At 52.7% G+C, this 25,692-nt stretch overlaps 4 protein-coding genes across 11 annotated transcripts in view; 3 read left to right on the top strand and 1 right to left on the bottom strand.

Moving 5' to 3' along the window:
• The window catches only part of Mapkbp1 (mitogen-activated protein kinase binding protein 1), a 51,698-nt gene extending 44,527 nt beyond the window's left edge, over positions 1-7,171 (top strand). For 5 of the 6 annotated variants that reach the window (XM_047539568.1, XM_047539566.1, XM_047539567.1 and 2 more), the window contains 9 exons: positions 348-584; positions 1,064-1,230; positions 1,430-1,575; positions 1,680-1,877; positions 2,046-2,130; positions 2,409-2,692; positions 2,896-3,495; positions 4,091-4,176; positions 4,791-7,171. In XM_047539568.1, coding sequence (XP_047395524.1) covers positions 348-584; positions 1,064-1,230; positions 1,430-1,575; positions 1,680-1,877; positions 2,046-2,130; positions 2,409-2,692; positions 2,896-3,495; positions 4,091-4,176; positions 4,791-5,018 — 2,031 coding nt within the window. In that variant the 3' untranslated portion in view covers positions 5,019-7,171. The remainder of the gene's footprint in view (positions 1-347; positions 585-1,063; positions 1,231-1,429; positions 1,576-1,679; positions 1,878-2,045; positions 2,131-2,408; positions 2,693-2,895; positions 3,496-4,090; positions 4,177-4,790) is intronic. The other variant, XM_047539569.1, reaches the window with a different exon arrangement.
• Positions 7,172-7,309: 138 nt separating this feature from the next.
• Positions 7,310-16,755, top strand: Jmjd7 (jumonji domain containing 7). Of its 3 annotated transcripts, none has more exons than XM_047539575.1 (9): positions 7,310-7,400; positions 11,052-11,205; positions 11,282-11,535; positions 11,866-11,922; positions 12,416-12,511; positions 12,754-12,830; positions 13,058-13,217; positions 13,344-13,495; positions 16,635-16,755. In XM_047539575.1, exons 1-8 carry the CDS (start codon positions 7,337-7,339, stop codon positions 13,430-13,432), a joined length of 951 nt encoding a protein of 316 aa, XP_047395531.1. In that variant the 5' UTR covers positions 7,310-7,336; the 3' UTR covers positions 13,433-13,495; positions 16,635-16,755. The 3 variants fall into 3 exon arrangements, with proteins under 3 accessions (XP_047395531.1, XP_047395530.1, XP_047395529.1); XM_047539574.1 differs by lacking the exon at positions 16,635-16,755 and adding an exon at positions 16,352-16,446; XM_047539573.1 differs by lacking the exon at positions 16,635-16,755 and adding an exon at positions 16,025-16,358.
• Pla2g4b (phospholipase A2 group IVB) lies at positions 14,732-25,466 on the top strand. The gene is made up of 20 exons (XM_047539572.1): positions 14,732-14,889; positions 16,025-16,097; positions 16,352-16,488; positions 16,635-16,766; positions 17,120-17,160; positions 17,333-17,375; positions 17,668-17,722; positions 18,027-18,157; positions 18,418-18,501; positions 18,782-18,819; positions 19,816-19,951; positions 20,621-20,757; positions 21,018-21,240; positions 21,376-21,493; positions 21,793-21,930; positions 22,084-22,188; positions 22,412-22,591; positions 22,894-23,060; positions 23,296-23,482; positions 23,586-25,466. Exons 1-20 carry the CDS (start codon positions 14,881-14,883, stop codon positions 23,804-23,806), a joined length of 2,355 nt encoding a protein of 784 aa, XP_047395528.1. The 5' UTR covers positions 14,732-14,880; the 3' UTR covers positions 23,807-25,466.
• Positions 24,166-25,692, bottom strand: part of Sptbn5 (spectrin beta, non-erythrocytic 5) — a 48,520-nt gene continuing 46,993 nt past the window's right edge. The window contains exon 69 of the mRNA XM_047539291.1: positions 24,166-24,771. Coding sequence (XP_047395247.1) covers positions 24,719-24,771 — 53 coding nt within the window. The 3' untranslated portion in view covers positions 24,166-24,718. The remainder of the gene's footprint in view (positions 24,772-25,692) is intronic.

Genomic DNA, 25,692 nt, shown 5'->3' with positions numbered 1-25,692 from the left:
TGATTTGTCCTTGGTTTTGTGAAGAGACTTTGGGGCTCTGTTGGGTCTGACTTCAGAGTAGGGAACCTTTAGAGACATGGTGAAGGCGGAGACTAGACATTGGCCTCACCTGAAGGCCACCTACTGTGTGTGGGACTTGGACTGGTCACTAAAGTCCTGTGGGCTTCCATTCCCTCATCTGTAAAAATGGGGATAATAATAATACCTAAGATAATAATAGTATCTAAGATTGTTGTGAGGATGAAATGAACTAGTTCCTGGCATGTAGTAAGGGACATATTTAATGCTTATTGATGGTATTATGTGATTCTTGTTGTTACTCCTTCTTCACTTCCCATCCCTACCAGGCACATGAGACGGTGGAATTCTTGGATCCAACTCCTATAGCCAACTCAGGACCCAGAAGAAGGGGGCGTTGGGCTCAGCCCGGTGTGGAACTGAGTGTTTGCTCTATGCTGGATCTGCGGCAGTTGGAGACCCTGACCCCAAGCCCTCAGGGCCACAGCCAGGACTCTCTGGCCATGACTCCATCTGGTCCTGGGAAGCATGGTCAGCAGGCCCCGGCAATCTCTCATGCTAGCCAGGTGAGCCAGCTTTTCCCCAGATCTCTAGAGGTCTCCAGGGAGCCTTAGCCAGCTTCCTGCCAATACCTCATGCCAGTATCTGGGGCCTGAGCATTTGGTTCATCTGTGCTTGCTCTGCTCCTGTGGCACACAGGTCACCTGAACTGCAAGGTCAGGTTAGGGCCAGCTAGCTTGTATGGATAGTGATGGAGGTGGGTAGAGAAGGGTGGGGGTAGAGAGGCAAAGATGGCCTTTGCCCTGGGCCAGGTTCCTTGGAGGATTTGGTATTAAGGGGGAATGGAGGTATGCTAGTACAGGTTTTCCAGAAGCTCACAATACCAATCAGAGACCAGCCTGGCTGTCTGGTGTCTGTCCTCAGAGCTGAAGTATTCAGCTTCCTCAGAATTGGTGCACACCAAATCCTTACCCCTCTCCACATCTTCACCAGGACCCTCTTCTCTCCTTAGTAACTCCCATAATGTTCCTTTGTATATTCCCAGGGTGAAAAATCCCCTCAGCTTCAGGCTTCCCAACCCTGTTCCTGCCCCCACCTTATCCGATTGTTGTCACAAGAAGAAGGGGTCTTTGCCCAAGATATGGAGCCTGCACCCAATGAAGATGGTATTGTCTACCCAGAACCCAGTGACAGCCCCACCATGGATACCAGGCAAGGGTCCGGCCCTGGCCATAGCTCCATTTTCCCTTCCCTCTGAGCAATTTTCAACTGGGAGAGGGCTGGCCCCCAGGCTGCTAAGGGCTTGTCTGACATGACACCTCACCACCACCTCCTCCCTAGTCCTGCTCACAGGCAGGAATCCAGTGGGGCTGCTGCTGTCTTCTGCTCACTGCCTTTTCTTTTCTGGTAGTGAGTTCCAGGTGCAGGCTCCAACCCGAGGAACCCTAGGAAGAGTGTACCCAGGTAACAGGGGCTCAGAAAAGCACAGCCCTGACAGTGCCTGCTCTGTGGATTACAGCAGCAGCCGCCTTTCCAGCCCTGAGCACCCCAATGAAGGTGAGGCTACATCCCTGAGGGAGGGACCACTTGACTGAAGCAGAGGAGGAGGCTCTGGTGACAGATGGGTGCAGTGTGATGCCTCTCCCCTCCCCAACATCCAGACTCCGAGAGCACAGAGCCCCTAAGTGTGGATGGCATCTCCTCAGACCTTGAAGAACCAGCCGAGGGTGACGAAGAGGAGGAGGAAGAAGATGGAGGCACTGGCCCCTTTGAGCTGCAAGAAGGCAGCCCCCACACTCCAGACCAGGAGCAGTTTTTAAAACAGCACTTTGAGACTCTGGCCAATGGGGCTGCTCCAGGTGTGGTCAGAGGGTCAACATTTGGTCACTACTCTTCCCTCTTCCTCTCCTTTACTAGCTGAGAAGGAGGGTCAGGCAGGCATGCCTTGGGGTTTCCCTCTAGGGGAAGCAGAATCTGGGGCAAAGTCTTGTCTTTTTGTCTCAACTCATGATTTCCATGACTGGTAGGGGGCCCAGTGCGGGTACCAGAGAGGACAGAGTCTCGAAGCATCTCTTCACGATTCCTGTCGCAAGCACAGACTCCTCCACTCAGGTACAGAGATCTCTCCCCACGCAAGCTTGCCTCTACTGACTTCCCAGTGCTCCTGCTTCTTGGGAGCACACAGCCCTTCTGTCTCCCCTCTGCAAGGGTGTTTTGCATTCCTAGTTTTAGGACATCTGGCCTCACCCCGACCCTGGTGGACTGGTTTGTGCCTGTCTTCTCCTGATACCTCTCTGGTGCAGGAATCAATCTCCCCCTTCTCCCCCTGCTGCTTAGTGGGAGAAACACTAAGCTTTCTCTGGGCCTTCTTCCACATCTCCTCCCTATAGGGACTCATCCCCATCCTCCTCAAGCCTGGCACTGATGTCGAGACCCATCCAGGTGTCACAGGTGTCTGGTGAGCAACAGAGAGTCAGTGGTGCCAATCCCCCAGGAGCACCTCCAGAGGTGGAGTCCTCTCCTGGCAATCCCAGCCCCCATCAGGCATCCCCTGTGCTATTGCCACGTCGTCGTCACAACCTGGGCAGCAGCTGGGCTCCCAAGAGAGTGATCACCAATGGCCTCTCAGCTGGACTCCAGAAAGCCCAGTCTGTGCACAGTCTGGTGCCACAGGGTGAGGAGCCTGATGAGCTCAGCCCCAGAATATGGGAAGTATGGAACACATGGGTGTGCTAGAGGAGAGTGGGCCTGGTGTATCTGCCACTGGGTATCCATTAGTGGGCATGTGCAAGGGAACACCAGCTCCTAGGGCTTGAGCTGTAGCACCTGAGATTCCTTCCTTACCACTTGACCTATGTATATCTCTTGTCTCCTCAGCAAATGAGGTACCTTCATCAGGCCCGTTGCTCTCATGGGACACAGAGGTCCAGGATGACTTGGGTTCCCTGCCCCAGGATGATGGCCGTCCATCTCAGCCCGACTTCTACCAGAACCCAACCACTAGTTCTATGGCCAAGATATCCCGCAGCATCTCTGTTGGAGAGAACCTGGGCGTAATGATGGAAACTCAAGTTCCTCCCTCTATTCGCATCTCGCCACTCAGCAAACTGGCCCTTCCCAGCCGGGCTCACCTGGTCCTGGACATCCCCAAACCACTGCCTGACCGTCCTACCCTGGCCACATTCTCACCTGTAACCAAGGGCTGGGCCTCTGGTGAGGCAGAACAGCCTGGCTCCCCAGCAGGCCTAGGAAAGACTCACAGTACATCTGAGTGGCAGGCCTGTTTGGGTGAGGGCACTACTCCCAAGCCTAGGACAGAGTGCCAGGCTCAATCTGGGCCCAACAGCCCCTGTGCCCAGCAACTGCCAGTCAGCAGCTTCCTCCGAGGCCCTGAGAACTTGCAGCCCCCACCCCCTGAGAAGACTCCCAATCCCATGGAATGTACCAGGCCAGGGGCAGCCCTGAGCCAGAACTCAGGTGTGCACAGCTCCCAGCTCTCTTCTCCTGCCCTGTCCTCTCTCTCCTGTCTCTATTGGCCACTCCCTGGTCCATTCCATTTCTGTGCATCCAGCCTTGGTGTTCTTCATCCTGTCTGCTCCTGTCTGGCTCAGTTTATAAGTCATACCCCTGATGGTGAGACACTCCTGCCAACCTTCATGATCTCCTTGCGACCTACATACCCCTTCAGTCACCTCTGGACCCTGGGGCTTGGGTTGGCTCTCTCCTCTGGATCTTGTTGTCTGTGTGGTATTGGAGAAGGGGTTATAAGGGAAGGGGGAAAGCAAGGCACAGTGGCACAGGCCTGTAGTCCCAGCTATTTGTGAAGTATAAGCAGAGGATCACTTGAGCCCATGAGTTCAGGACCAGCCTGAGCAACATAGTGAGACCCTCTCATGGGGGTAGAGGTGAGAGGTAATGTGGTATTCAGTGCCCTTCAGGAGGAAGTGACTGAGAGTAGGTGGGGGTTTCAGAGCTGAGGGGAAGGTCTCTCTTGCTCTCTGAGTAGCCCTGAATGGGAAGGTCTGAAAGGGCAGTTTACTGAACCTTTCTGAGCTGTATCTATTACTCACAGAACTGGTGGTGAGCCTGGAGCAATGTGAACAACTTGTGGCAGAGCTCCGTGGAAATGTGCGTCAGGCTATACAACTCTACCACTTGGTAAGTGTTGGGCACCAAGTGGCAGGAAGACAGAGCCATGACAGTTGGGCTAGGTGTTTGATAGCTGAGTGTCTAGAATGATAAAAAGGCTCTTCCACTAACAGTGTGGAGCACTGAAAGACATCCTGGACAGAAGAGGCAGGGTGTTAGAGGCCAGGCTAGACCAGACCTCTTGAACCCGGTACCTATTGGTCATTTCTAGTTAAGAGCTTGAAAACTCCTTAGAACATGGAAAGACTACATGTTCTAGTTTTCTCAAGACAATCTCAGTTTATGCCTGTTGTCCATCCCTTTTCATATCCAAAAATTATCTGGCTATAGTCCAATCCAACAGGGCCCAAGCTTTGAAAGAGAAAGTGGGGCCTGCATGGGTTGTGAGGAGAGGCTAACAAGATGTAGATGGTTCCATAATCTGAAGGGATCCTCCTCTAGGTCACCCTCTAGTCTGTGAGGGTCTCATATTCCCAGGTCATAATTAATACTTGGAGTGTGGAACTTCCAAGCAGTCCCTTCTGGGGTACCCTAGACCAGCTGGGTCCCCTCCTTTTTATATATCCAATGACAAGCCCCCCTTCCACTGTTCCCCTGACTCACTTCTGGGGGTCTTATTGCAGGTGTCTGGCTGCAAGATGCCTTCAGCAGAGCAAAGTCGTATCACCCAGCTCCTCAGAGACACCTTCTCTTCAGTTCGACAGGAGCTCGAGGCCCTGGCGGGGACAGCATTGTCCAGCCCAGGCGGGAGCCCTGGGGCTGTGGGAGCTGAGCAAACACAGGCCCTACTAGAGCAATACTCGGAGCTGTTGCTTCGAGCCGTGGAGCGGCGCATGGAACGCAGACTCTGAGCTTCAGAAGCCTGGCCCAAGTGAATGCTCCCCCATTCCAAACTGCAACCCCTCTTCCACTCACCAAAACCTGTGGGGATGCTTGGAGTGGATAGCAGGGATCAGTGCTCAGAGGTGAAGCAGTTTTCCCAGCTACTACTCCTGGAGCCCCTCTATTTATTAATTTATTTCCCTGACTGTTGCCTCACCTCTTTGAAACTCGGGCGTCCACAGCCCCTCCAATGGCTCATGGCAGGGGTAGGTCTTGAGTCTTTATTGTCTTGGTGCTGTGAGGGGTAGGAGGGCAGCCTGCCCCATCTAGGGGACACTGGGAAGGGTTTGCCCTCTCTTTTTAGAAGCCATTTGAAATTACTTCAGGGATCAGCTCCCTGAGGTGGAGCATTCACAGGGTACTCCATGGGGGTAATGTGGTATTCAGTGCCCTTTGTCAACTTTGGACTTTCACCTCTTTCCCTTCCCCTCCCACACCAGCTACACTCTCCTGACTGCCAGTGCAGGAGTTGTTTTCCCCAATTCCTGGTAATTTAGAAAGGCAGAGCTGCCTGGCCTTTCAGAGCATCCCTAGCCAGAGGAGACTCGAGTTGGCATCAGGACCTGAGTCCCCACATTCCATTCTCATTCAGCCCCAAAGAGGGCCCTAGTATTGTCTCTACCCGAGTGCTCCCTTTTCTCGCTCTCAGAGCTTGTGGCTCCAGCTGTGGGACATTGCTGCAGGACAGTAAAGCCCTCTGCTGGGCAAACATGAAGCCCTATCCTCCTTTCCTTATTCCCTTATCCTTCCCTATCTCCCAGCCCAAGTCCCCAGCAGGCTGCTGAGGCCCAAGGGTCACCAAGTTCTCCCTGCATCCTGAGTGATGCTGTCAGAAGCGTGTGTGGAATTTCCTTCATGGTTTACAGGGCACTGGCCCACCTTCTGAGGACCTTGGCCACAGATGAAATCACACATATACATACATGTACATACAAACAGTTGGGTGCTCATTGCTAGAGCTCTTGGCTGACTGATATATGCCTGGGTTCCTCTCACACTCTGCCTCAGTTTCACCACCCTAACTTGTGGAACTCATCAAGGAGCACAAAAAGGAATGGAACACACTAAATCCAAATTCTGAATTCTTAATTTCCACAGCCTAGTTATGTGATGGCCCATTAGACACTTATAGGTGGAGCCTCCTCAAAGGCAGTGCTGGGTACCCATAAAGGGTGCTGTAGATACTGGCGGTCGTGGGGAGGGATGCACCAGGGCCAAGAGACACACTAGAAAAGTAGGTGGGACAAGTAAGTGGCAGAGGTGAGGGGATAGATTGGAATTTAAGGGGCCATTCTTGAGGGGAAGGAGAGGGTGTAGTAGGACCATGGGGTAGGACCAAGTAGTGATGTAGTTATTGCAGTGTAGGGGTGAAGAATGTGTCTCTGGGCCCTCCTGCTTCCCTCTGCCCCAGGCAAATCAGGGCAGCATTTACCAGAGCTTCAGGTCATTAAAAAACCAGCTTACCTGGCTGCAGGCTCTGTATGTAAAAGCTATAAAGAGATTGGGTTCTGGAGCTTGCCCAGCTCTGTTCAGTCAGCCTGTATGCTCTCAGCAGACCAAAACCTCTCTTGCCCCCACTCTTCTTTACCACCAGCACCTGCATGGTCAAACTCAAATGAAATCCTGGCCCCCAAAATCTTACACAGCTGGGGGTGGACCCTGGCAGCACTGAAAGCTGCCTGCCAGAGGATTAGAAAGTCACTCCAGATGTGCCCAAACACCAGCCACAGTCCACCACATAGGCTCAGGCTTGGCATTGCAACTCCCTGCTCCACCCGGGCCAGGTTCTTAGCAATCCTCAGTCAGATCCTTCACGAGGAAAGAGCTACATTCCTGCTAAGGTTTGTGAGAAGGTAGCTGTCCTTTTGCTAACCCCTGCCCAGGATGGGTGGGGTCTTGTGGCCGGGTCGGTGCCCCGACCCCTTCTGCATGTCTGAAACCACCGGTAACTGCCGCCCCCGTCCATACTTGTTCCGCCCCAGTTTGAAAGCCCCTTATTTATAACTTTTATACTTTCTTCGGGCAGTGGCGCTTGTCTCCTCCCCAGCCGCACGGGGCGGGGACTGTTTTTAACGTGTCCGTTTGTACTGATGTATGAACTTAATAAATACAATCATTTGTTAACTCTGGGGTAGCAGCAAGCGGGGCCGCTGAAAGCAAGCACTGCTCTTCGCTCCACCGTGTGGAACGTGCGTCCTGCGACTGGCGAGAGCCAGAGAGGTGTGGGCCGGGAGGGGCCTGGAGCCCACGTGGGGACCCCGGGGCGGGGCCTCAGGCAGCGGGCGTCATGGCGGCGGCGGCTTTGGACTCGGTGCAGAGGGCGTTACGAGAGTTCCCGGCCGCGGCGCGGGGTGAGTGGGCTAGCGCTGCAGGCGCCCAGCGCGGGAGGGTCCGGAGGACGGCCGACGCTCCGCACTCCTGCGCGTGAGTGGTTGACGGCCCCTCCCTCAGCCAGCGGGTGGGTTCCCAGCTCGCTCCTCCTATGGTCGCACGCCCGCCCTCGTGGCTTCCTGGAGTGTGTGTTCTTGTTATTTCAACGCCTGGTGCGGTCTTCGCCGTGCTCCTGTTGTCATCCTGAGTTCCCAGAGTCAGTACGTGCTTAATAAATATGGGCGGTGCGTTGTTGCTCTTCCCGTAAAGAAGTCTCATTTGTCTATAGGTGGTGGTGGGCTTCTCTCTCTGAACCTTTGCTGGAAGGAAACAGTCGTCGTTATTCAGAATGGACTCCTTCAAGCTTGTGGACAGTACAAAGTTTGGGGAGGATTGTAGACAGTTGTTCAAGTGATCCTGGTTCTTAACCCCTGCTGGGTTCTGTTTTTCTTTACCCTTTTCTTTCTTCCTTTTGCCCTTCCTCATTCCCTTTCTTTCCTTCTTTCTGTTTTTTATTATGTATTTGTATCCGTACTGGGGATTGAACCGAAGGACACACTACCTCTGAGCCCTTTTTATTTTGAGATAGGGTCTCACTAAGTTGTCCAGGCTGTCCTTGATCTTGCCACCCTCCTGCCTCAGCCTCCTGAGTTACTGGGATTACAGGCCTGTACCACCAGGCCTGCCTTTCTGTTTTTAAATGACGCCCCACCCCCCCCTTTTCTTTCTTTTTAACGATTTCGTACCATTAATCAGCAACACAGGCACCTGACCTGAGTATTTCATGTAAATAAAGTAAGCTTCCCAGTATCAGCCCCACTTTGCATTCTTCCAGAAAGATTCTATTTATATCCATACACCCACATGACTATACTCTTTTATACACTTTTTTTGCATTGTGCATCCTGGAAGTCATTCCACATCTATCTCATTCATTTCTGTGAAATAGTGGTGTGATTCACTGAATCAGCCCATTATTGATGGGCACGTCAGTCATTTCCAGTCTATTGTTTTCAATAATTGTACAGCTAATACTTGCGTGTTCGTTTAACAATTTTTTTAAGCAACTCCATGTGCTAGGCTCTGTTTAGTATATTTGGGATACATCATTGAACAAACAAAACAAGCTCTTAGAGCTTACATTCTAAGTGAGGAGACAGCAACCACACTAAACATGTAAATCATATAGTTCAAGTAGGTTAGAAGACAAGTGCAGGGTCAGCAACTCCTTAGGGGAGAGAGTACTTGCTGCATTTAGGGAACAGTGCCTGGAGCAGTCTTTATGTGCATGTACAAATATTTTTGTTGGTTAAATTCTTAGAATTATTGGGTCAAAGGAATTGTTTAGATCCCTTTGAAATTCTCTTTGAAGCCCAGGAGAGAAAAGTAGCCATTCGCTAAAGAACGAAAAGCAAATAAAATTGATATGTACAAAATTCTAGGAATAGAGAAAAAAAAACAGTTTTCATGTTTTATGACTCTCATGACTGGGAGTGTAGCTTAGTGGTAGAGTTCTTGCCTGGCATGAATGAGGCTCTAGTTCAATTCCCAGAATAGCAGGGGTAAAAAAAAAAAAAATCCCAGTGAGCACAACAAGGAGATTTACTGAGCCTCAGCCCATCTGCTTGGGAGATGGCAGGTCCCATCTTGTCCCCACCCAGTAAAAATAAACACACATGCCAGGTTTTTCATGTTCATTTTTCCTGGGCCCACCAGGTCTTCTCATTCAGTTTCAGTTTCTGATGATGAGACATTTGCTTTCTGACTGTGAGGCAAGGATGACCAGCATAAAGACACAGCATGAGAGGTGGAGCATGACCTTAGAGGTGAAAATGAATGCCATGGCCATTCTGAGCACGTTGCAGTAACCACTGACTGGGACCAAGGAGGATGATAGTAACAAAGCGAAGGTCTGTGTCCTTGTAAAAATCAGGAGAAAGACATTCCCGTCTGAGTAAGCTGCAGGAACAAAGTCTGGCACTGCCTGAGTAAGAGGGTATGTGGTAAGGGGAAGGCAGGAGTCAGGAGCAAATCAAACTGGAAAAGTAGGTTGGGCCTAATGATGGAGCACCTTGAATGCATGCCAGAGGCAGACTTCTGTAAGGAGTAGTGGTAAGCCATCAAAGAATTCTTTACTAGGTGTGTGAGGAGTTGAGATTGTATTTTCAAATAACTGGGATCAGATGTTGGATACTCAGAGGGAGTAGAATTAAGCCAGAAAAAACAGTTGAATGGTTTGATGGTTTTAGTGCAGAAACCATCCAACCAAGATGTTGGAGACTTTCATTCAATTATTAAGAAAATATTTACTGTGTGCTAGATACTGTTCTAGGAATGCATCAGCAAATAAGATAAACATCCCTGCTCTTATGGAATTTTCAGTCTGGTGAGGGAGACAGACCCTTAAACAATTTAAATAAGTGAAATATGTAGCATGTCATATGGTGATATAAATGCTAAGAAGAAAAAATAAGAAATTTAAAGAATTTAAATAAGAATTTTAAAGAATAGTCAACCCAGCAACTCAGGATGCTGAGGCAAGAGAAATGCAAGTTCAAGGCCAGCCTTAGAAACTTAGTGAGACTCTGTCTAAAAGAGCAGGACTAGGGTAGAGCACTTGCTTAGCATGCTTGAGGCCCTGAATTCAATCCTTAGCACTGCAAAAAAAAAAAAAAAAATTAATGAATAAATAAAATAGTCAAAACGACTCAGTGGTGGAGCACCGGTGAGTTGAATCCTTAGTACTGAAAAAAGAAAAAAAAAAAAGTGATCAGGGAAGGAAACCTCAATATTATAACATTTTAATGAGGACCCCCAAGTAGCAGAGGTAAAAAAGAGATGGCGGCTTTGAGAAGCAGTTGGTAGGATGACAGGAGCAACTGAGGATGAGTCATAAATAATAGATTGCATTTAAGGATGATGTAGGTCCTCTGTAGACATCCACACAGGTGGCACACTGTATAAGCTGCCCAAATACACATAGTGACCCTGGGTATCTAAGGATGATGCTTCTGTTCACTGAGACCCAAAACACTGTTTAGCCCTTATTTCTTCTAGTATTTTCATCTGGTACCTTGTCTCCCCAGGTAGATATAAGCTGCTTGAGATGATGATTATAACATCCTTTGATATCCACACTGACCAGGCCAAGTGTGAGCACATTCTAGATGCTCAGTATGTATCACTTTTAGAGTGGTCTTTCTAGAGCCTCATTCCACCCAGCCCAGCCCAGGGCCTTGGGCAATTGGACCTTGGCCTTTGGCCCTATGCCCGACTTATTCTAGACCTCCCACCACCAATTCAGTGACTCCATTTCCTAACAGATACTGGAAGATTGGCCCTCCAGTATGGGGAAACCAAGTGTCCACTGTGTAGAGCCCAGACATAGACCCATGGAAGATTTGGGTTATGGACTGAACAGCAACCCCCTGGTGGTGTGTTCCTGTGTACTTTATGCTGTCTTACTTCAGCTTCTCACTCTTCTATTCCTGGTTGTCCAGGGTCCCATGGTCACCAGTAGCATTGCTTAGTGACACAGTATGGCCTTCCCAGGGAGGACATTTCTTATGCAGGTAATAGGGAAAAGACTGAGTGCTGCTGTCCCCCCGCCCCCATTTCCTTCTTTCTCTCAGAACTCAGTGTGCCTCTTGATGTGCCTTACCTGGATGAGGCTCCTACTCCACTCAGCTTCTACAGGGACTGGGTGTGTCCCAACAGGCCCTGCATTATTCGAAATGCCCTGCAGCACTGGCCAGCCCTCCAGAAGTGGTCCCTCCCCTACTTAAGGTGGGAGCCTCCCTGGGTTGGTGGGTGGACAGTGATTACTGGCAGCGGGGCATGAGCTGAATATCCATTCCTCCAGAGCCACAGTGGGTTCTACAGAGGTGAGTGTGGCGGTGACTCCAGATGGTTATGCGGATGCCGTTCGAGGGGACCGCTTTGTAATGCCTGCTGAGCGCCGCCTGCCCCTCAGCTATGTGCTAGATGTGCTGGAGGGCCAGGCCCAACACCCAGGAGTCCTCTACGTGCAGAAGCAATGTTCTAACCTGCCCACTGAGCTACCCCAGCTGCTGGCTGATCTGGAGTCTCATGTACCCTGGGCCTCTGAGGCACTGGGTGAGTGGAAGGAGGTAGGGAAGGGGTGTGCAAGGTGATCTCTGGCCAGGAGGCAGGGCAGGGATGATCTGGGAAGGAGGAGATGAGCCTGCTTGTTCATTCTCTCCCTTTGCTATTTATTTGGTCCATACATTTAGGCCTGTGGGGTTAGGTGCTGCCCAGCTGCCTGCCCCAGGCCTTGACTTAATAATAGATGAATAAGGAAGCACTCCCTACTTCTTCCTCTTCCCTCTTCTTGAGATTCCTTTACTCCCACCCAGCTCTTTGCTTAGCATTCCTGTATGGGGGCCAAGCTAGCATGGCCTCCCTAATTCACCATTTGCCCCACAGGAAAGATGCCTGATGCTGTGAACTTCTGGCTGGGGGAGGCAACTGCTGTGACATCATGTATGTGCCAGAGAAGGAGCTGGAGGGGCAAAGGAAGGGGAGATGAGGTTGGGTGAGGAAGGTCAGGCTGGATTGAAGATGACCTGGCTCTTCTTTCTCATTTTCCCTTGGAATTCTAGACTTGGGCACCACAGGTCTTTCCTGACAACTGAGCTGGGTGGCTGCCCATGGCTCTGAGACCAGAGTGCACCATTGTTTTTTTCTCTAGATCCTTGAAGGCTCTCTGAAGGCTAACTAGGTCAGGAGGGAATTTAGGAGAAACCTGGTGGCACCACTTCCCCTCTTAGTGGAGGTGAGCCCATAGCCTGACCAGCATCCAATCCTTGGTATGCTGTGTTCTGCCATGTCCACAGCATCCTTGGTGTCTCCTTGAGTCAGCTAACCCTTTGTGATCTCTTCCTTTTGCCATAGGCAGTCTTGGGGTTCAGGGTTGAGGTGGTTGGCTCCCCTCTATCCTCCACACCTCACCCCCAGGCTTTACTTGTGTTGACAGTGCACAAGGACCACTACGAGAACCTGTACTGTGTAGTCTCAGGGGAGAAACGCTTTTTGTTACATCCGCCCAGCGACCGGCCCTTTATCCCTTACGGTAGGGGACATGGCCCAGAGGGGGCTCTTGGGAGCAGGTGGCCCACGGTGGAGGGAGGACAGCAAGATCCCTGGGTAGGCTGGGGCCTAGGCCTAAAACATGACCACAGGTCTAAGGTGCACCAGGACTCCCAACCCTCTGGCTTCTGTACCTAGGGAACATGTGTGCTGGCTGGGATGGGAAGGAACTGATAAGTTGCAGGTCACTTGAGTTTCCCTACACCCTTCTCCCTTGGGCTTCAGAACTGTACATACCAGCAACCTACCAACTAACTGAAGAGGGCACCTTTAGGATGGTGGATGAAGAAGCCATGGAGAAGGTGACTGTTTTATTCCTGGGTTCTGGGGAGGGGAAAGAGCAAGAACCTGAACCTCAGAGGGTAAGCACAAAAGATCTGGGGAGGTGATACCATCCTCTGGAAAAATGTAAGTGTGGGGCCTTTCCATGCTAAGTAGAGCAGGGTTCATGGTGTTTAGCTTGGGAAAGTAGAGAGCTGGAGGACCAGGAACCTTGGGGACTGCTTCCTGGAAACTGCTGTGTCCCTAGGTGCCCTGGATCCCACTGGACCCACTGGCTCCAGACCTGACCCAGTACCCCAGTTACAGTCAGGCACAGGCCCTTCACTGCACGGTGCGGGCTGGCGAGCTGCTGTATCTACCATCTCTGTGGTTCCACCATGTTCAGCAGTCCCATGGCTGCATTGCTGGTGAGGAACACCCAGGCCACCCAAGGGAAAGCCCTATCAAGGCCCAGCAGGGCATCTTTGGGAGAGGTTGTGGGCTCTAGATTAAAAAGAGGGACCCTCATATTCACATCTCTGTTCTCCCCACAGTGAACTTCTGGTATGACATGGAATATGACCTCAAGTACAGTTACTTCCAGCTGCTGGACTCCCTAACTAAGGCTGCAGGCCTTGACTGATGTAGCCCTGATGAATACTGCTAAGGACATCTTGAGGGAAAGGTTGAACCCCTCCTAGATTGGGTCAGTTCTAGAGCTAACTGGGAGTTTAAGTACCTGCCTGCTCTTGGCCCAGGGTCCAGCTTGATCAGCCTTGGATGATCTTGGGATTTGATCAGGAGATGCCAGGCAGGTTTGAGTGAGAGTGCCCAAGAAGTTGCCACACAGGTGAGGAGGAGTGGGGATCAGGTGCAGCAGCACCTCTTACCAGTGTGGTGACTCTGGGCAAGTTACCACCTGTTGACATTGGTGTCCTGGCTGTAAAGTGGAGATAATAATGGTTCTACCTCACAGGGCTGCTGTGGGGATGATGATATCTGTAAGGTCCAGCATGGACCAGCACAGAGGAAGTGGTCAATAAAAGGTAGCTGTGATTCATTCGTTCTGATATTCCTTGTAATTTCCTGTGGCCTGATGAGGGCTTGAGGGTTTAGGTGAAAATTTCAGGGTAACCCTGTTTGGGGCTGCTGGCCAGATCCAGGCCTGGGGAGCTGTTCATTGCCCAGTCCCCTGTCTGTGACAGCCTGTGCAGTCCCTCCATGGGAAAAATGGACTGACCTCAGTCTTAAAATTGCCTGATTGGGTCCTCCTTGGTTCAGGGCCTCTAATGTTATTCCTAGCTTTATCCTGGCCTGGTTTGCTCTTATCCCCTGGCTCTATGACTGCTGGTGGGATTTCTTGCCCTGGGGTAACCTCTATTCCACAGCAAGCACTGGCAGGAAGGGACAAAAATCCTACTCTTTCTGGGACCATCCCTCTGAGGATGGATTGGTTTCCACACTAGCGTCCCTCCGCACCCACCTGAAGAGCAGGAATGCCAACCCACCAGCCTTATCCCTGGCCACCCACCTGCAAGGGTGGAGGCAATCCAGACATGGCTTTGAAGGGCTATTTTATGTGACAGCCACACCCCTGCCAGTTGTGATGGAGCCTGAGGTACTCCTCTTAGATTGGCCAAGGCCTCCAGTTGGGACTGGGCATTCCTGTCTTGCTGGTGCTGGGAGTTGCGAAAGACCCTGCTGCTGAAGGTGCTCAACCCCTCTGTTCACCACTGCTCTGGGACCCATTCTCTGCTTTCCTTCTGCTCAGCCCCTGACATCACCTCTCCTAAAGCTCCCTCCTTTAAGTCAAGGCCAAATGGGGCAGGCCCAGATGGTGATGACTGCAGAGTGGGACCTCTGGGAACAAGAGGGTGTCAGTGGCTCCAGGACAGGCTTAAAGTGCCCCATTTCCTGGACAGGTGGCTGGTTCAGTGGTGGGTGTTGGCCTTGGGTGGAGTGAAGGAGGCATATGGGAGGGGCTAGGGATGTGCTCAGGGCCAGCTGGGGCACCCTGGCTCTGGGTTAGAAGCTGGCAGTCCTTGGTCCTGCGGCTACTGCCTCATCATTCCTGCTCCTGAACTTGGCCTCATGGCTCTGGTAAGGCCTTCCAGGGCACTGGGCCCTCACTGCAAACCTAGATCCCTATCCAGGGCCTATTGCTGTTTCTTAGAGAAGCTCTGGTCTTCTCCAGGTATAGCAAGGGGTTATTTGCTGATTGCAATATCAGACCAGTGAGCAGTAGCCAAAGGAGAATCAGAGACCTGGGTGAGGGACTACCCCAAGTTCTTTCTGTCCTGGGAATGGGCTCCAGGATGACCTCTTGGATTTGGGCCTTGGGAACTCAGAGGCTCTCAGCTGCTGTCCTGGGGCTCCAGAAGGAAGTGGCTGCTTGATGTCCTTCTGACTCAGTTGCTTGGGATGTGAGAGCCCCAGGGATGCCACAGGTGGATGAGCTTCCCCAGCTCTGATCTTGTCCCTGGGAGCTCCCTGGACTTAGTCCATCAGCACCCTTCCAGAGGCAGGACTGAAGACCAACAGGAAGTACCAGTTGGCACAGGCTTCCTCTGCCCTGGCCACTGTCCAGCATTTACATCCCCTGAACCAAGGAGTGTGTTTAGAGGGAGCTCAGGAGACAAGTATAGAACAGAGAACCCATTTCCAGAATGGGGTGGACAGTATGGGAAGCAGTTCATTCACGGTGCCCAAAGCCCTGACATGCCTCTTCACCTCCCTTGATAGCTTATATCCCAAGCTGCCCAAGGCCAGACTCAAAACTGCTCAGGTTGGAGTGCATGATGAGGCTGTGGGGTGGAAAGACTGAAGGATGCTGTATTCAGGAAATAGAAGCACCTGTGCGGGGCGGGGGGTGCTTAAATTGGAGCTAGCCTGCCAGCTAGTCTCAGACAAGTGGCTATTTCTCCATGCCTCAGTTTCCTTGTGGATTGATCCTAATAGAGCCCCTGCATAGGGTGGTCATGTGATGAGTGAGTTCATGTATATAGAACCCTTGGTGCAGAGTTGGACACAGAACATTATATAAATGTGGGCAGGTGTCAGCAAGGAGATACCCTATCTTCTGTGGAGTCAGAAGTTGATGGGGTGAAGGGTGGACCTGTGGTTCCTTGTGGTTCAGGATTAGGCCTTGAGGGACTATCCCAGCCTCCCCTATGACCCCTGACATTGTTGGCCTCATCTACCTGCAGCAAACCTACCCCCTCTCCCTCCTCTGTAGGCAAAGGTGCCTGGCACCTGCCTGCTCACTGTGCGTGTCCTGCAGGCCCATGGTCTGCCTTCCAAGGACTTGGGTGAGTGTGCTGTTCCCCTGGCCCTTTGTTGGGCCAAGGGAAGTGAAGAGTACTGCAGCTGGATTCAGTGGGCAGTATTGGTGGGAAGAGACAGGAGGAGGGGTCCTAGAAGAGAGCGCTGGGAGGAGATTCTTGGTAGAAGGTGGCAGTGGGGCCACCCATTAGACATGAGTCTCCACGTGATGGAGACTCTGGGTGGCTGGGCTGGAAATGACTGTTGGCTATCACTGCACACTTGTTCATCCTCCCTGCAGTGACCCCCTCTGATTGCTATGTGACTCTGTGGCTGCCCACCGCCTCCAGCCACAGGCTTCAGACACGTACCGTTAAGAACAGCCGAAATCCCATCTGGAATCAGAGCTTTCACTTCCGAATCCACAGCCAGCTCAAGGTGGCTCCAGCATCAAAGCCAGCTCTACTCGCCATCCCCATGAAGCCACTGCCACCTGTCCTCTCCCAGCCCTTCATTGCCTGCCCTACCCACTTTCCCATCGTACCCCTTCTTTCTGCAGCCTTCTCACTCTGTTTCCCTTCTAGAATATCATGGAATTAAAAGTCTTTGACCAGGACCTGTTGACCAAAGATGACCCAGTGTTGTCTGTGCTATTTGATGTGGGGACTCTGCAGACTGGGGAGTTCAGGCACCAGAGCTTCTCACTGAGCTCACAGGCAAGGCTGTACTCAGGGCAAGGGGGTATTTGGAGAGTAGCCGGCCCAGACATCTGTTGCATCCCAGACACCTCTGTCAGCTGGGAGTGACTTTTCACCAAGGAGCAGCCTTTCCTCAACCTTATTTGGCTTCTGAAACAAAGAACAGCTTTCTTGGAGCAACCCAAGGAAAATGGACAGAGCAGCCTGGAGAAGGACAATGGCCCTTCCCTCAGGCCCCTTCCTTCACCTTTACTTCAGTGTCCTCAGCTGGTGTCTGGTTGGAACCTACACACACACACACACACACACACGCACACACACACACACACACCCCTCCTTATTCTTTCTAACTTGCTTCTCTTTCTCCCCAGGGTGAGGAGCGGCTGGAAGTTGAGTTTCAACTGCAGAACCTGTGAGTTGGACTACGGGGCAGTCCCAGTTGGGAGTGGAATGCTTCCTTCTGGGAAGAACAGTACCAACACTCCCAGAGCAGGCGCCATTCCCTGGTGGAGGAGTGGTGCCCAGGGCTCTGTGGGGGTGAGAACCTGGGTTTCTTCCAAAGCGTCATTGAGGGCTCTTTCCAGGATGGACTGTGTGGAGCAGCTTGTCAGCAATGGCATCCTGGTGGTGAGTCAGGAATGGCGCTCAGGGGGTGACTGGGGGTCCTCAGGAACTCCCTCGCGCCATCTCCTTGCTCTTCTTGGGTCTGAAGCTCATGCCCAAGGCTGTTTGGGTCAGAGTAAGCTGACTGGGGGCCTCTGGGATGTCAGTGCCTTGAGGGAGTGCAATCTCAAGCAAATGCTAGGTAACTGGGGGCCAAGGTAATGAAGTGCTGAGGAGGAGGAAGCAGGGTGCTGGGAGGGTGAGGTCCTTGAACAGGGGTGGGGCTGATGCCTGAGGAGCTCTCTTAATAACGCAGGCCCGGGAGCTCTCCTGCTTGCACGTTCAGCTGGAAAAGACCAGGGACCAGAAGGGTGAGTCCCCAACCTACTGGGACAGCCCCCTACCTTCATTCCTTATCTTCCTCCTTTCTAAGGGGAAGGCACTAGCTGCCTTCAGTTCCCAAAGGCAGGAATAGGGGTTAGAGAATAAGTCTGTGCTGGGGCTTCACAGAAGCCAAGATTTTCCACTTCGTTTTCAGTGTGGTTTGGGCTCCAACTTCCAACCTGGACCAGCCCTCCATTTCAGAGAGGAGAAGGAAATGTCCTCCAGGAATAGTGAGGGATGCCATGGCAGAGATCCTACCCCTGTCCTCTCTGCTCTATTTCCTATTTCCAGGGTCAGAGTCCAGAGTTCAGCTTGTAGTTCCAGGGGCCTGTGAGGGGCTTCAGGAGGCCTCTGTGGGCACTGGCTCTTTCTGTTTCCATTGCCCAGCCTGCTGGGAACAAGAACTGAACATCCATCTGCAGGTAATGGCTTCATTCCTGGGCGCTAGGTCCCCAAGCTACCCTCACTCCATCCACACCTCCTCCCAGCCTGACCTCTGCTTGCCTATACCCCACCTCCTTTACCCTTCTCCCTGGGAGAGTCAGGCCCCTGGGTACAGTGTATGGGGGTCCCTATTCCTCTCCTTCCTGTTCCTTTTTTGCTGCCAGGGAAATTGGTAGAGCTCTTGCTGATAGGGAGAGTATGAGGATTCATGGGTGTTCTCTGTTTGTTCCCCCTGAAGAATGACCCTCAGGAACAACTGAAGGTGCCACTACAGACCCTGCCCACTGACCAGTTGGTGAGACTCATCTTCCCCACATCACAGGTACGGTCACCCAGTGGAGGAAAGCTCAATGTCCAGACAGGACTAGCACTGGCCCCGGCCCTTTCCTTAAAGGGAGAGGCCTGCTTCTGTAGCCACTCTCCTCAGGCTGTGGCCTGAACAAGCACTAGGCCAGGCTTTGGGTAAAAGGGTGGCTCTTGTGGAGTTGGTTGGGGACCTGACAGTGTCAGTGTTGGGGGGCCATCTAAGGGTGCTCTAAGGCTGGGTGAGAGGAAGAGTTGGAGGTGACTGACCTTTGCGATGGGGTTTTCATGGTTTCCAGGAGCCCCTGCTGAGGGTGGAACTGAAGAAAGAAGAAGGGTGAGAGGCTTGGCTGGGGCTTGGGAAAGCAAGCGGGCAGGGGTGGCGAAGGTCAAGCATCTGACCTGCAGGAGTGATGGGGAGAGGTGGGGAGCTTGCAGCACACTTGCCCCTCTGGGCAGGGCTTTCCTCACAGATGGAGCACACAGTGCCAGGAGGAAGCCTCAGCATAGAAAGGTTATTTTTCTTAGTGTTTTCCTTTTTGTTTCTGCTCTAGTTCGAGTGGTGCCAGTGCCTGACACTTGGGAAGCCCTGGATAAATGTTTGGCTAAACAACGGGTGGGGGGCGGGTGAGGACAGTAGCAGGGTTTGAGGCACAGAGAAGGCAAAGAAACTAAGGAGACGGGAAGTTGTGCCGTTTGGGTGGGAGCTGTTGTGGATGGACCTTAAATGCCTTCTTTTTTCTTTTATAATTAAAAAAAATTTTTTAAACTACTTTTTTAAAAAATATTTTTAGTTGTAGACACAATACCTTTATTTTATTTAATTTTATGTGGTGCTAGGATCGAACCCAGTGCCTCACATGTGCTAGGCAAGTGCTCCACCACTGAGCCACAACCCCAGCCCCTTAAATGCCTTCTTAAGAGGAGTTGCCATCAGCACCCACTGTCTTGAGAAGTAACTTCTCACCATATGGGGAGGAGGGCATTGGACCTTCCTTTCTGCCTGTTCTCTTGTCATTTTTGGAATTGGTGGGTAATGGAGAGAAGATGAGACTTGGAAGTGGGATTCACAGTGTTGGGTCCCTGCATCTGGGACCTGAGTGGCCCTTTCAGTTCCCATATTCCCAGGTCTTTGTGGGTATCCATGTGTGGGTCTGGGCTCCCCAACTCCCATTCACACGTCACTGTGTCAGACTTCTGAGCCTCAGCACACAGGAGCAGTGGAGTGCACTGAGGAACAGGAAATAGAGAGGGCAGTGAATTGAGGCAAGCCCAGGATTCCCTTTCTCTGGTGGGTCTGGGAGCTGCATCACAGTCTCTTCTCTTCCCCCAGCCCACGAGAGCTGGCTGTGCGCCTGGGCTGTAGGCCCTGTACAGAGGAGCAGGCCTTCTTGAGCAGGAGGAAGCAGGTGGTGGCTGGGGCCCTGAAGCAGGCCCTGCAGCTAGACAGAGACCTGCGTGAGGATGAGGTTTGAGTCTGGGTGGGATTGGGTGGGGCAGTCCTGGGGTTGCTTGGGCCCAGGGCTGAACACAAACTGGTTGTTTATAAGCAGCCCAGAACTGGTGCCAACCTACACCTGTAGCTGCTGCCTGTCCTGCTCTGTTTCCTCTTGCTTAACGCAGTCAGCAGAGTGTTGCATGAGGCACCTGGAGCTTGTGGGCAGAAACCCCTTCTGGGCTGGCTTTCCTTCTCTTTGTTTCTTGGTCTTTACCCTGGTTCGGGTGTTGGGAGTATGTCACTAACTGATTAGTGACATAGACAGGTGGTATGAGGATGGCTTCCTGGCATGGGTGGTCTCATGAGTCTAGGTTATCTACTAGGGAATGACATCTAGTAAGTAGAGGGAGAGGGCTGCTTGGGAGACTTTTGGGTTTGTACTGGGGCTTCCAGAAAGTGATCCCAGAATCTTCAGGGCCTGGGGGAAGAAATGAGGGCTATCTATCAGGCTCTGTAGCCCTCACAACTAGAGAAGTTCAGCCCTCAGGAGGCCCTCTCTGACTCAGAGCTGGCCCAAGATCCCCTGTCACATCTTGACTGGCCTTATTGTGGGGCAAGCTGAATGATCCCATGACTTCCCACCTCACATGACTTTTTCCATCCCTCAGGTGTCTCTAAGCCTGACTGTCCTTTCTTCTAGATCCCAGTGGTAGCTGTTATGGCCACTGGTGGAGGGATCCGGGCAATGACTTCCCTATATGGACAGCTGGCCGCCCTGAGGGAGCTGGGCCTCTTGGACTGCATCTCCTACATCACAGGGGCCTCAGGCTCCACCTGGTGAGCTGGTAGCAAGTTGAGTGCTGGAAGCTATGGATGGCTGGTTGGGTTGGGGGAGGGAGTGCTGGGGTAAGGTGCTGCCAGGCCCCAGAGGCTCTTAGCAAATTGGAAGGGCTGGGAAAACATGTGTGCCAGGGAGAAGTGAGCTCCAAGACTCTAAAAGGTACCTGCCAGAGGTGCCTGTTGTCCTAGTAGAGGAAGCTAAAAGCGTGGGATCCTTAAGTGACAACCCCTTTCCCCTGGGCTTTGGCTTTTCCCAGGGCCTTGGCCAACCTCTATGAGGACCCAGAATGGTCTCAGAAGGACCTGGCAGGGCCCACTGAGTTGCTGAAGACCCAGGTGACGAAGAACAAGCTGGGCGTGCTGGCCCCCAGCCAGCTGCAGTGGTATCAGCAGGAGCTGGCCGAGCATGCCCGCCTGGGTCACCCAACCTGCTTCACCAACCTGTGGGCCCTCATTAATGAGGCGATGCTGCATGATGAGGTGTTGGGGGTAGACCCTGGATGGGGTGCAAAGCCAGGGAAGGGTTCAGAACTGGAGCCCATCCCCAGGTGAAGGGTGGGAAGGACTGCAGACACTAGGGAGCTGTAAGCTTAGGAGCTGATCATCTTCCCCCAGCCTCGTGACCACAAACTTTCAGATCAACGGGAAGCTCTGAGTCGTGGCCAGAACCCTCTGCCCATCTACTGTGCCCTCAACACCAAGGGGCAGAGCCTGACAACCTTTGAATTTGGGGGTGAGTGGCCCCAGAGCTGAGACCTATGCTCTTTTGGGTAGTGAGATAAGGGATAACCTGGCCTATGTAAGAGGTGGATCTTACACCCACATCTCCTGGCCATTTCCCGAAAGCTGTCATCCTAACTAGGGGTCCTCAGGCCTTTGGGATGGGGCAAGAGCCTTATGTTTTGCACTTAAAGTCACAGCAACAAGTTCTGAGCCCCCTGATCACCAGGCTCTCCTGAAGTGAAGTCCATGGTAGATGACGGGTGTCTGAGGGTCCCAGGCCCCCTGGTTGAGTGTATGGCTTCCTCACAGAGTGGTGCGAGTTCTCCCCCTATGAGGTCGGCTTCCCCAAGTATGGGGCCTTCATCCCCTCTGAGCTCTTCGGCTCCGAGTTCTTCATGGGGCGACTGGTAAAGCAGCTCCCTGAGTCCCGCATCTGCTACCTGGAAGGTGAGCAGCATCTCAGACTGGAGAACTGGGTGGAGCAGGGAGAGTGGGTCTTTAGCCTGGCCAGCTCAGCCCCTGGGAAGTTTCCTGGTCTAGGAAGGGCCATGAGGATTGGGATGGGGTTGGGGGACTCTTCCCCTCATGTCCCTCTCTCAGGTATCTGGAGCAATCTGTATGCAGCCAGCCTCCAGGACAGTTTGTACTGGGCCTCAGAGCCCAGCCAGTTCTGGGACCGCTGGGCCCAGGATCGGGCCAGCCTGGGTAGGTGCTCGGGTTTCTTTATAGGGTGCAAATGGGCAGCCAGTTGGGGGTATGTTTGGGGCTTGGTGGAGGTGGCTCTTGGGTCTTCGGGGACCTCAACGGTTCCCCTTCCAGGGTCACCACAGGGGCTGGGATAAAGGGTCCCCCCTTCTAGGGTCACCACGGGGCTGAGATAAAGATTTGAGGATTCTCCTTTTCCTCTACCCTCTTCTTGTCTGTATAGACAAGGAGCAGGTGCCCCATCTGAAGATAGAAGAACCACCCACAAGGGCTGGCAGGATTGCTGAGTTTTTCACAGACCTTCTGACAAGGCGCCCACTTGCCCAGGCCACTCACAATTTCCTGCGTGGCCTCCATTTCCACAAGGACTATTTCCATCATCCTCACTTCTCCACCTGGAAAGGTAGCAGCCTCTGCCTGGTCTTGACTGACTAAGCCTGAGCCTTGGGGCGCCCACGTGCATTTGCTTTTCCCCTGCTTGGCACCACTCCCTTTGAGCCCAGTGCCCTGAGCTGTGGGGTGCAGGTACTCCTTTCTTCTCTCCTTGGGTTGGAGCTGTAGATTGTGGGGGTGCTTCTTCAGCAGGAGAACAGGGGCCCAGGGGCAGAGTCTCTCCTCTAACCAGTGGCAAGACTCACTGTCAGCCCAGAGGAGCCCTCAGTCAGTGACTGCTGCTGCCCCTGCTCCATCCCCACACCTTTGCAGCTACCAAACTGGATGGGCTTCCCAATCAACTGACACCCATGGAGCCCTACCTTTGTCTGCTGGATGTTGGCTACTTTGTCAATACTAGCTGCCCACCCCTCCTGCAGCCCACCAGGGATGTGGACCTCATCCTGTCTCTGGACTACAATCTCCAAGGAGCCTTTCAGGTTGGGAGGGTGTGGGTGGGCTTCTCACAGGACTGAAAGGTTGAGGCAGGAATGGGAAGTGGTGGGCCAACTCCAGCTGGGCCTGTCTTGGTCCCTAGCAAGATCTGCTTTGGACCAGTATCTGGCCCAGCTTCCCTTAGGAAGCATGGGAGTGACACCATGTGGAATGGGACAGACCGTTAATTCCCCACCACGGAGAACTTGCGTCCTCTGATGCCTTCTGCCTGCCCTGCAGCAGCTGCAACTCCTGGGCCGGTTCTGCCAGGAGCAGGGGATCCCATTCCCACCCATCACACCCAGCCCAGAAGAGCAGCACCAGCCTCAGGAGTGCCATGCCTTCTCTGACCCTGCCCAGCCCGAAGCCCCTGCTGTGCTGCACTTCCCTCTGGTCAATGACTCCTTCCAGGAGTACTCGGCCCCTGGTAAGCCACCTGCCACCTTCATCCTTCCTGTCTCTCCTCAAGTGACCCGAGACCAACCTCCCCAGCACCCTTCTCCCCTTGCTAGGCTGCACTCTCTCCACAGGGGTGCGGCGGACACCTGCAGAGAAGGCAGCTGGGGAGGTCAACCTGTCTCCTTCCAACTCCCCATACCACTACACAAAAGTGACCTACAGCCCAGAGGACACAGACAAGCTGCTTCACCTGACACATTACAATATCTGCAACAACCAGGAGCGGCTGCTGGAGGCCCTGCACCAGGCCGTGCATCGACGGAGGCAGAAGCAGCAACACAGACTTGAGTGAGGCCAGGGAGGCGCTCTGTCTCGGCTCCCACCTGGTCCCCACCAGCTCTGACTCTGAGCTTGCTCCCCATGTTCTGGGGCTCTGATGCCCACGCACAGCTCAACCACGGTGTATTCTGAGGATCATCTAGAGGTGGCACTGAAGCCACCAACAACTGTCACAGCATCCAGGCTGAAGCCTGTAAGCAAAGAGGCTGGGCCCCTCCTCCTTCAGAAGGGTGGGAGTGAGGGACCTGGCTCATTATGGCTGTAGTTAGGGCCAGGCTCTCTGTGGAGAAGACCAGGGCTACCTTTTTCACGGAGTGGGGTTGGCGGGGTTTGGGGCTCAAAGTTTCCTTGACAGCTGTGGGAAGGGATTGGGGAAAAGAGGCCAAATGGACAGAGTGAAGTGGAGCACTTTATACATTACAGAGACTCTTGCAAACAGGAGTGCTGAGATTATCTGTCATCGCAGGTTCTTGGTTGTATATAACCAGGACTGGCTTAAAAAGCAGATTGACACACCGTCTCCCCAGGTACCTGATGCAGTGAGCTCATCAGGGCAGACTTCCCTCAAGGAGCAGGTCAACTGCTTGGGTCACCCTTTCTAAGCAGGGTGGAGGCCAGTGGAGCCAAGGGTCACTGCTGCTGTAGCCCTGGCCTTGCCTGGGTGAGCACTCTCCCAGGCTGTCCTCTTCATCCATGCAGGGACCTTGGGGGAAGGCCACAGTCCAGTTGAGGGTCTGTTTCCTGCCATGTGGTGGGGGTTGCCAGACTTGGGATCAGATGAACCAAATAAAGAGACCAATAAAAGTGACATAACTAGCAGCTTGTGATCATGGTGGAACCCATCTAATAGGAACTGTCTATCCCAGAAGCTAGTCCTGAGCAGCCAGGGTAAGGATGTCCTTTGCCTGTAGCTGTCACTGGTTCCCTAGAAAGAGTCTTTACTTGGTGTTGCCTTGGGGTTTACTTCAAGGCCCAGGCCTGTTGAATGGAGAGAGAGACAGTAAACAATAGGGACTGACCACCCCAGAATCTTCCTTGAGCACAGTGATCCAGCTGTCTGACCTCCCTTGGAACACTGCACCTGCTTCTAGGAGCTGACTGGCAACAACCAGTTGTGTGAAAAAAATGGGAGGTAATTTCCTTGATTCTCATGACCCAACTTGCTATAGGTGCCAGACCTGACCAAGTGACTCTTAGGTCCTTCTCTAGACATGTGTCTGGAGTCACAGAGCAGAAAAAATGGTTATCCTGGTAGCCTCAATTCACTGTGTCTAGGACAAGTCCCTTTAGCAACACAGCATCTGAACTTGGAACCCATGGGCTCTGCAGGAGTCAGAGTGGATGATTACATCAGAGACCATAGCCATGGCTGCCTCCCGTTACAGAGCACATGGCTGTGTGTGACACAGACTCATACTGGGCTTGGGGGCCCCTGTATGGAAGATTGTACCCTGCCTGTCTCCGGCCTCTCTCTAATGATCCTCCAACCCAGGTTGGAGGTGCCCCCTCCACTGGTGTGGTGGTGGGAAAAATGTGGGTGAGGTAGTCGAGTATCAGAATGATGCCAGGATCTGGCCAGGCGTGGTGTTGCAGGCCTGTGATCCCAGTGGCACAGGAGGCTGAGGCAGGAGGATCGCCAGTTCAAAGCCAGCCTCAGCAAAGGCAAGATGCTAAGCAACTCAGTGAGACCCTGTCTCTAAATAAAATACAAAATAGGACTGTGAATGTGACCCAGTGGTTGAGTGCCCCTGCGTTCAATCCCCAGTACCAAAAAAAGAAAAAAGGGGGAAAAAAAAAAGATATCAGGATCTACAGGAGGCTGAGGACCTGCAAAAAAAGTGCCCTGTGTTTCTCTACTTCAACCTGCATGTTTTCCCAGCCTTTGCATTTTTTGCCCTT

Source organism: Sciurus carolinensis, chromosome 2 (genome assembly GCF_902686445.1).
Source record: "Sciurus carolinensis chromosome 2, mSciCar1.2, whole genome shotgun sequence".
In the NCBI taxonomy this organism is placed as follows: domain Eukaryota; kingdom Metazoa; phylum Chordata; class Mammalia; order Rodentia; family Sciuridae; genus Sciurus; species Sciurus carolinensis.
The sequence above is the reverse complement of the archived record's forward strand: the minus strand, read 5'-3'. Positions and strand labels throughout refer to the sequence as shown.

What these genes read in the sequence shown, in the direction of transcription:
- Jmjd7 (XM_047539575.1), top strand. Translation starts at nt 7,337, where the DNA reads ATGGCGGCGGCGGCTTTGGACTCGGTGCAGAGGGCGTTACGAGAGTTC. An exon ending in CTGGGCCTCTGAGGCACTGG is followed by an intron (nt 11,536 to 11,865) that starts GTGAGTGGAAGG and finishes TTTGCCCCACAG; the next exon opens with GAAAGATGCCTGATGCTGTG. An exon ending in GTCCCATGGCTGCATTGCTG is followed by an intron (nt 13,218 to 13,343) that starts GTGAGGAACACC and finishes TTCTCCCCACAG; the next exon opens with TGAACTTCTGGTATGACATG.
- Pla2g4b (XM_047539572.1), top strand. An exon ending in GAATCCACAGCCAGCTCAAG is followed by an intron (nt 16,489 to 16,634) that starts GTGGCTCCAGCA and finishes TTTCCCTTCTAG; the next exon opens with AATATCATGGAATTAAAAGT. An exon ending in TCATCTTCCCCACATCACAG is followed by an intron (nt 18,502 to 18,781) that starts GTACGGTCACCC and finishes CATGGTTTCCAG; the next exon opens with GAGCCCCTGCTGAGGGTGGA.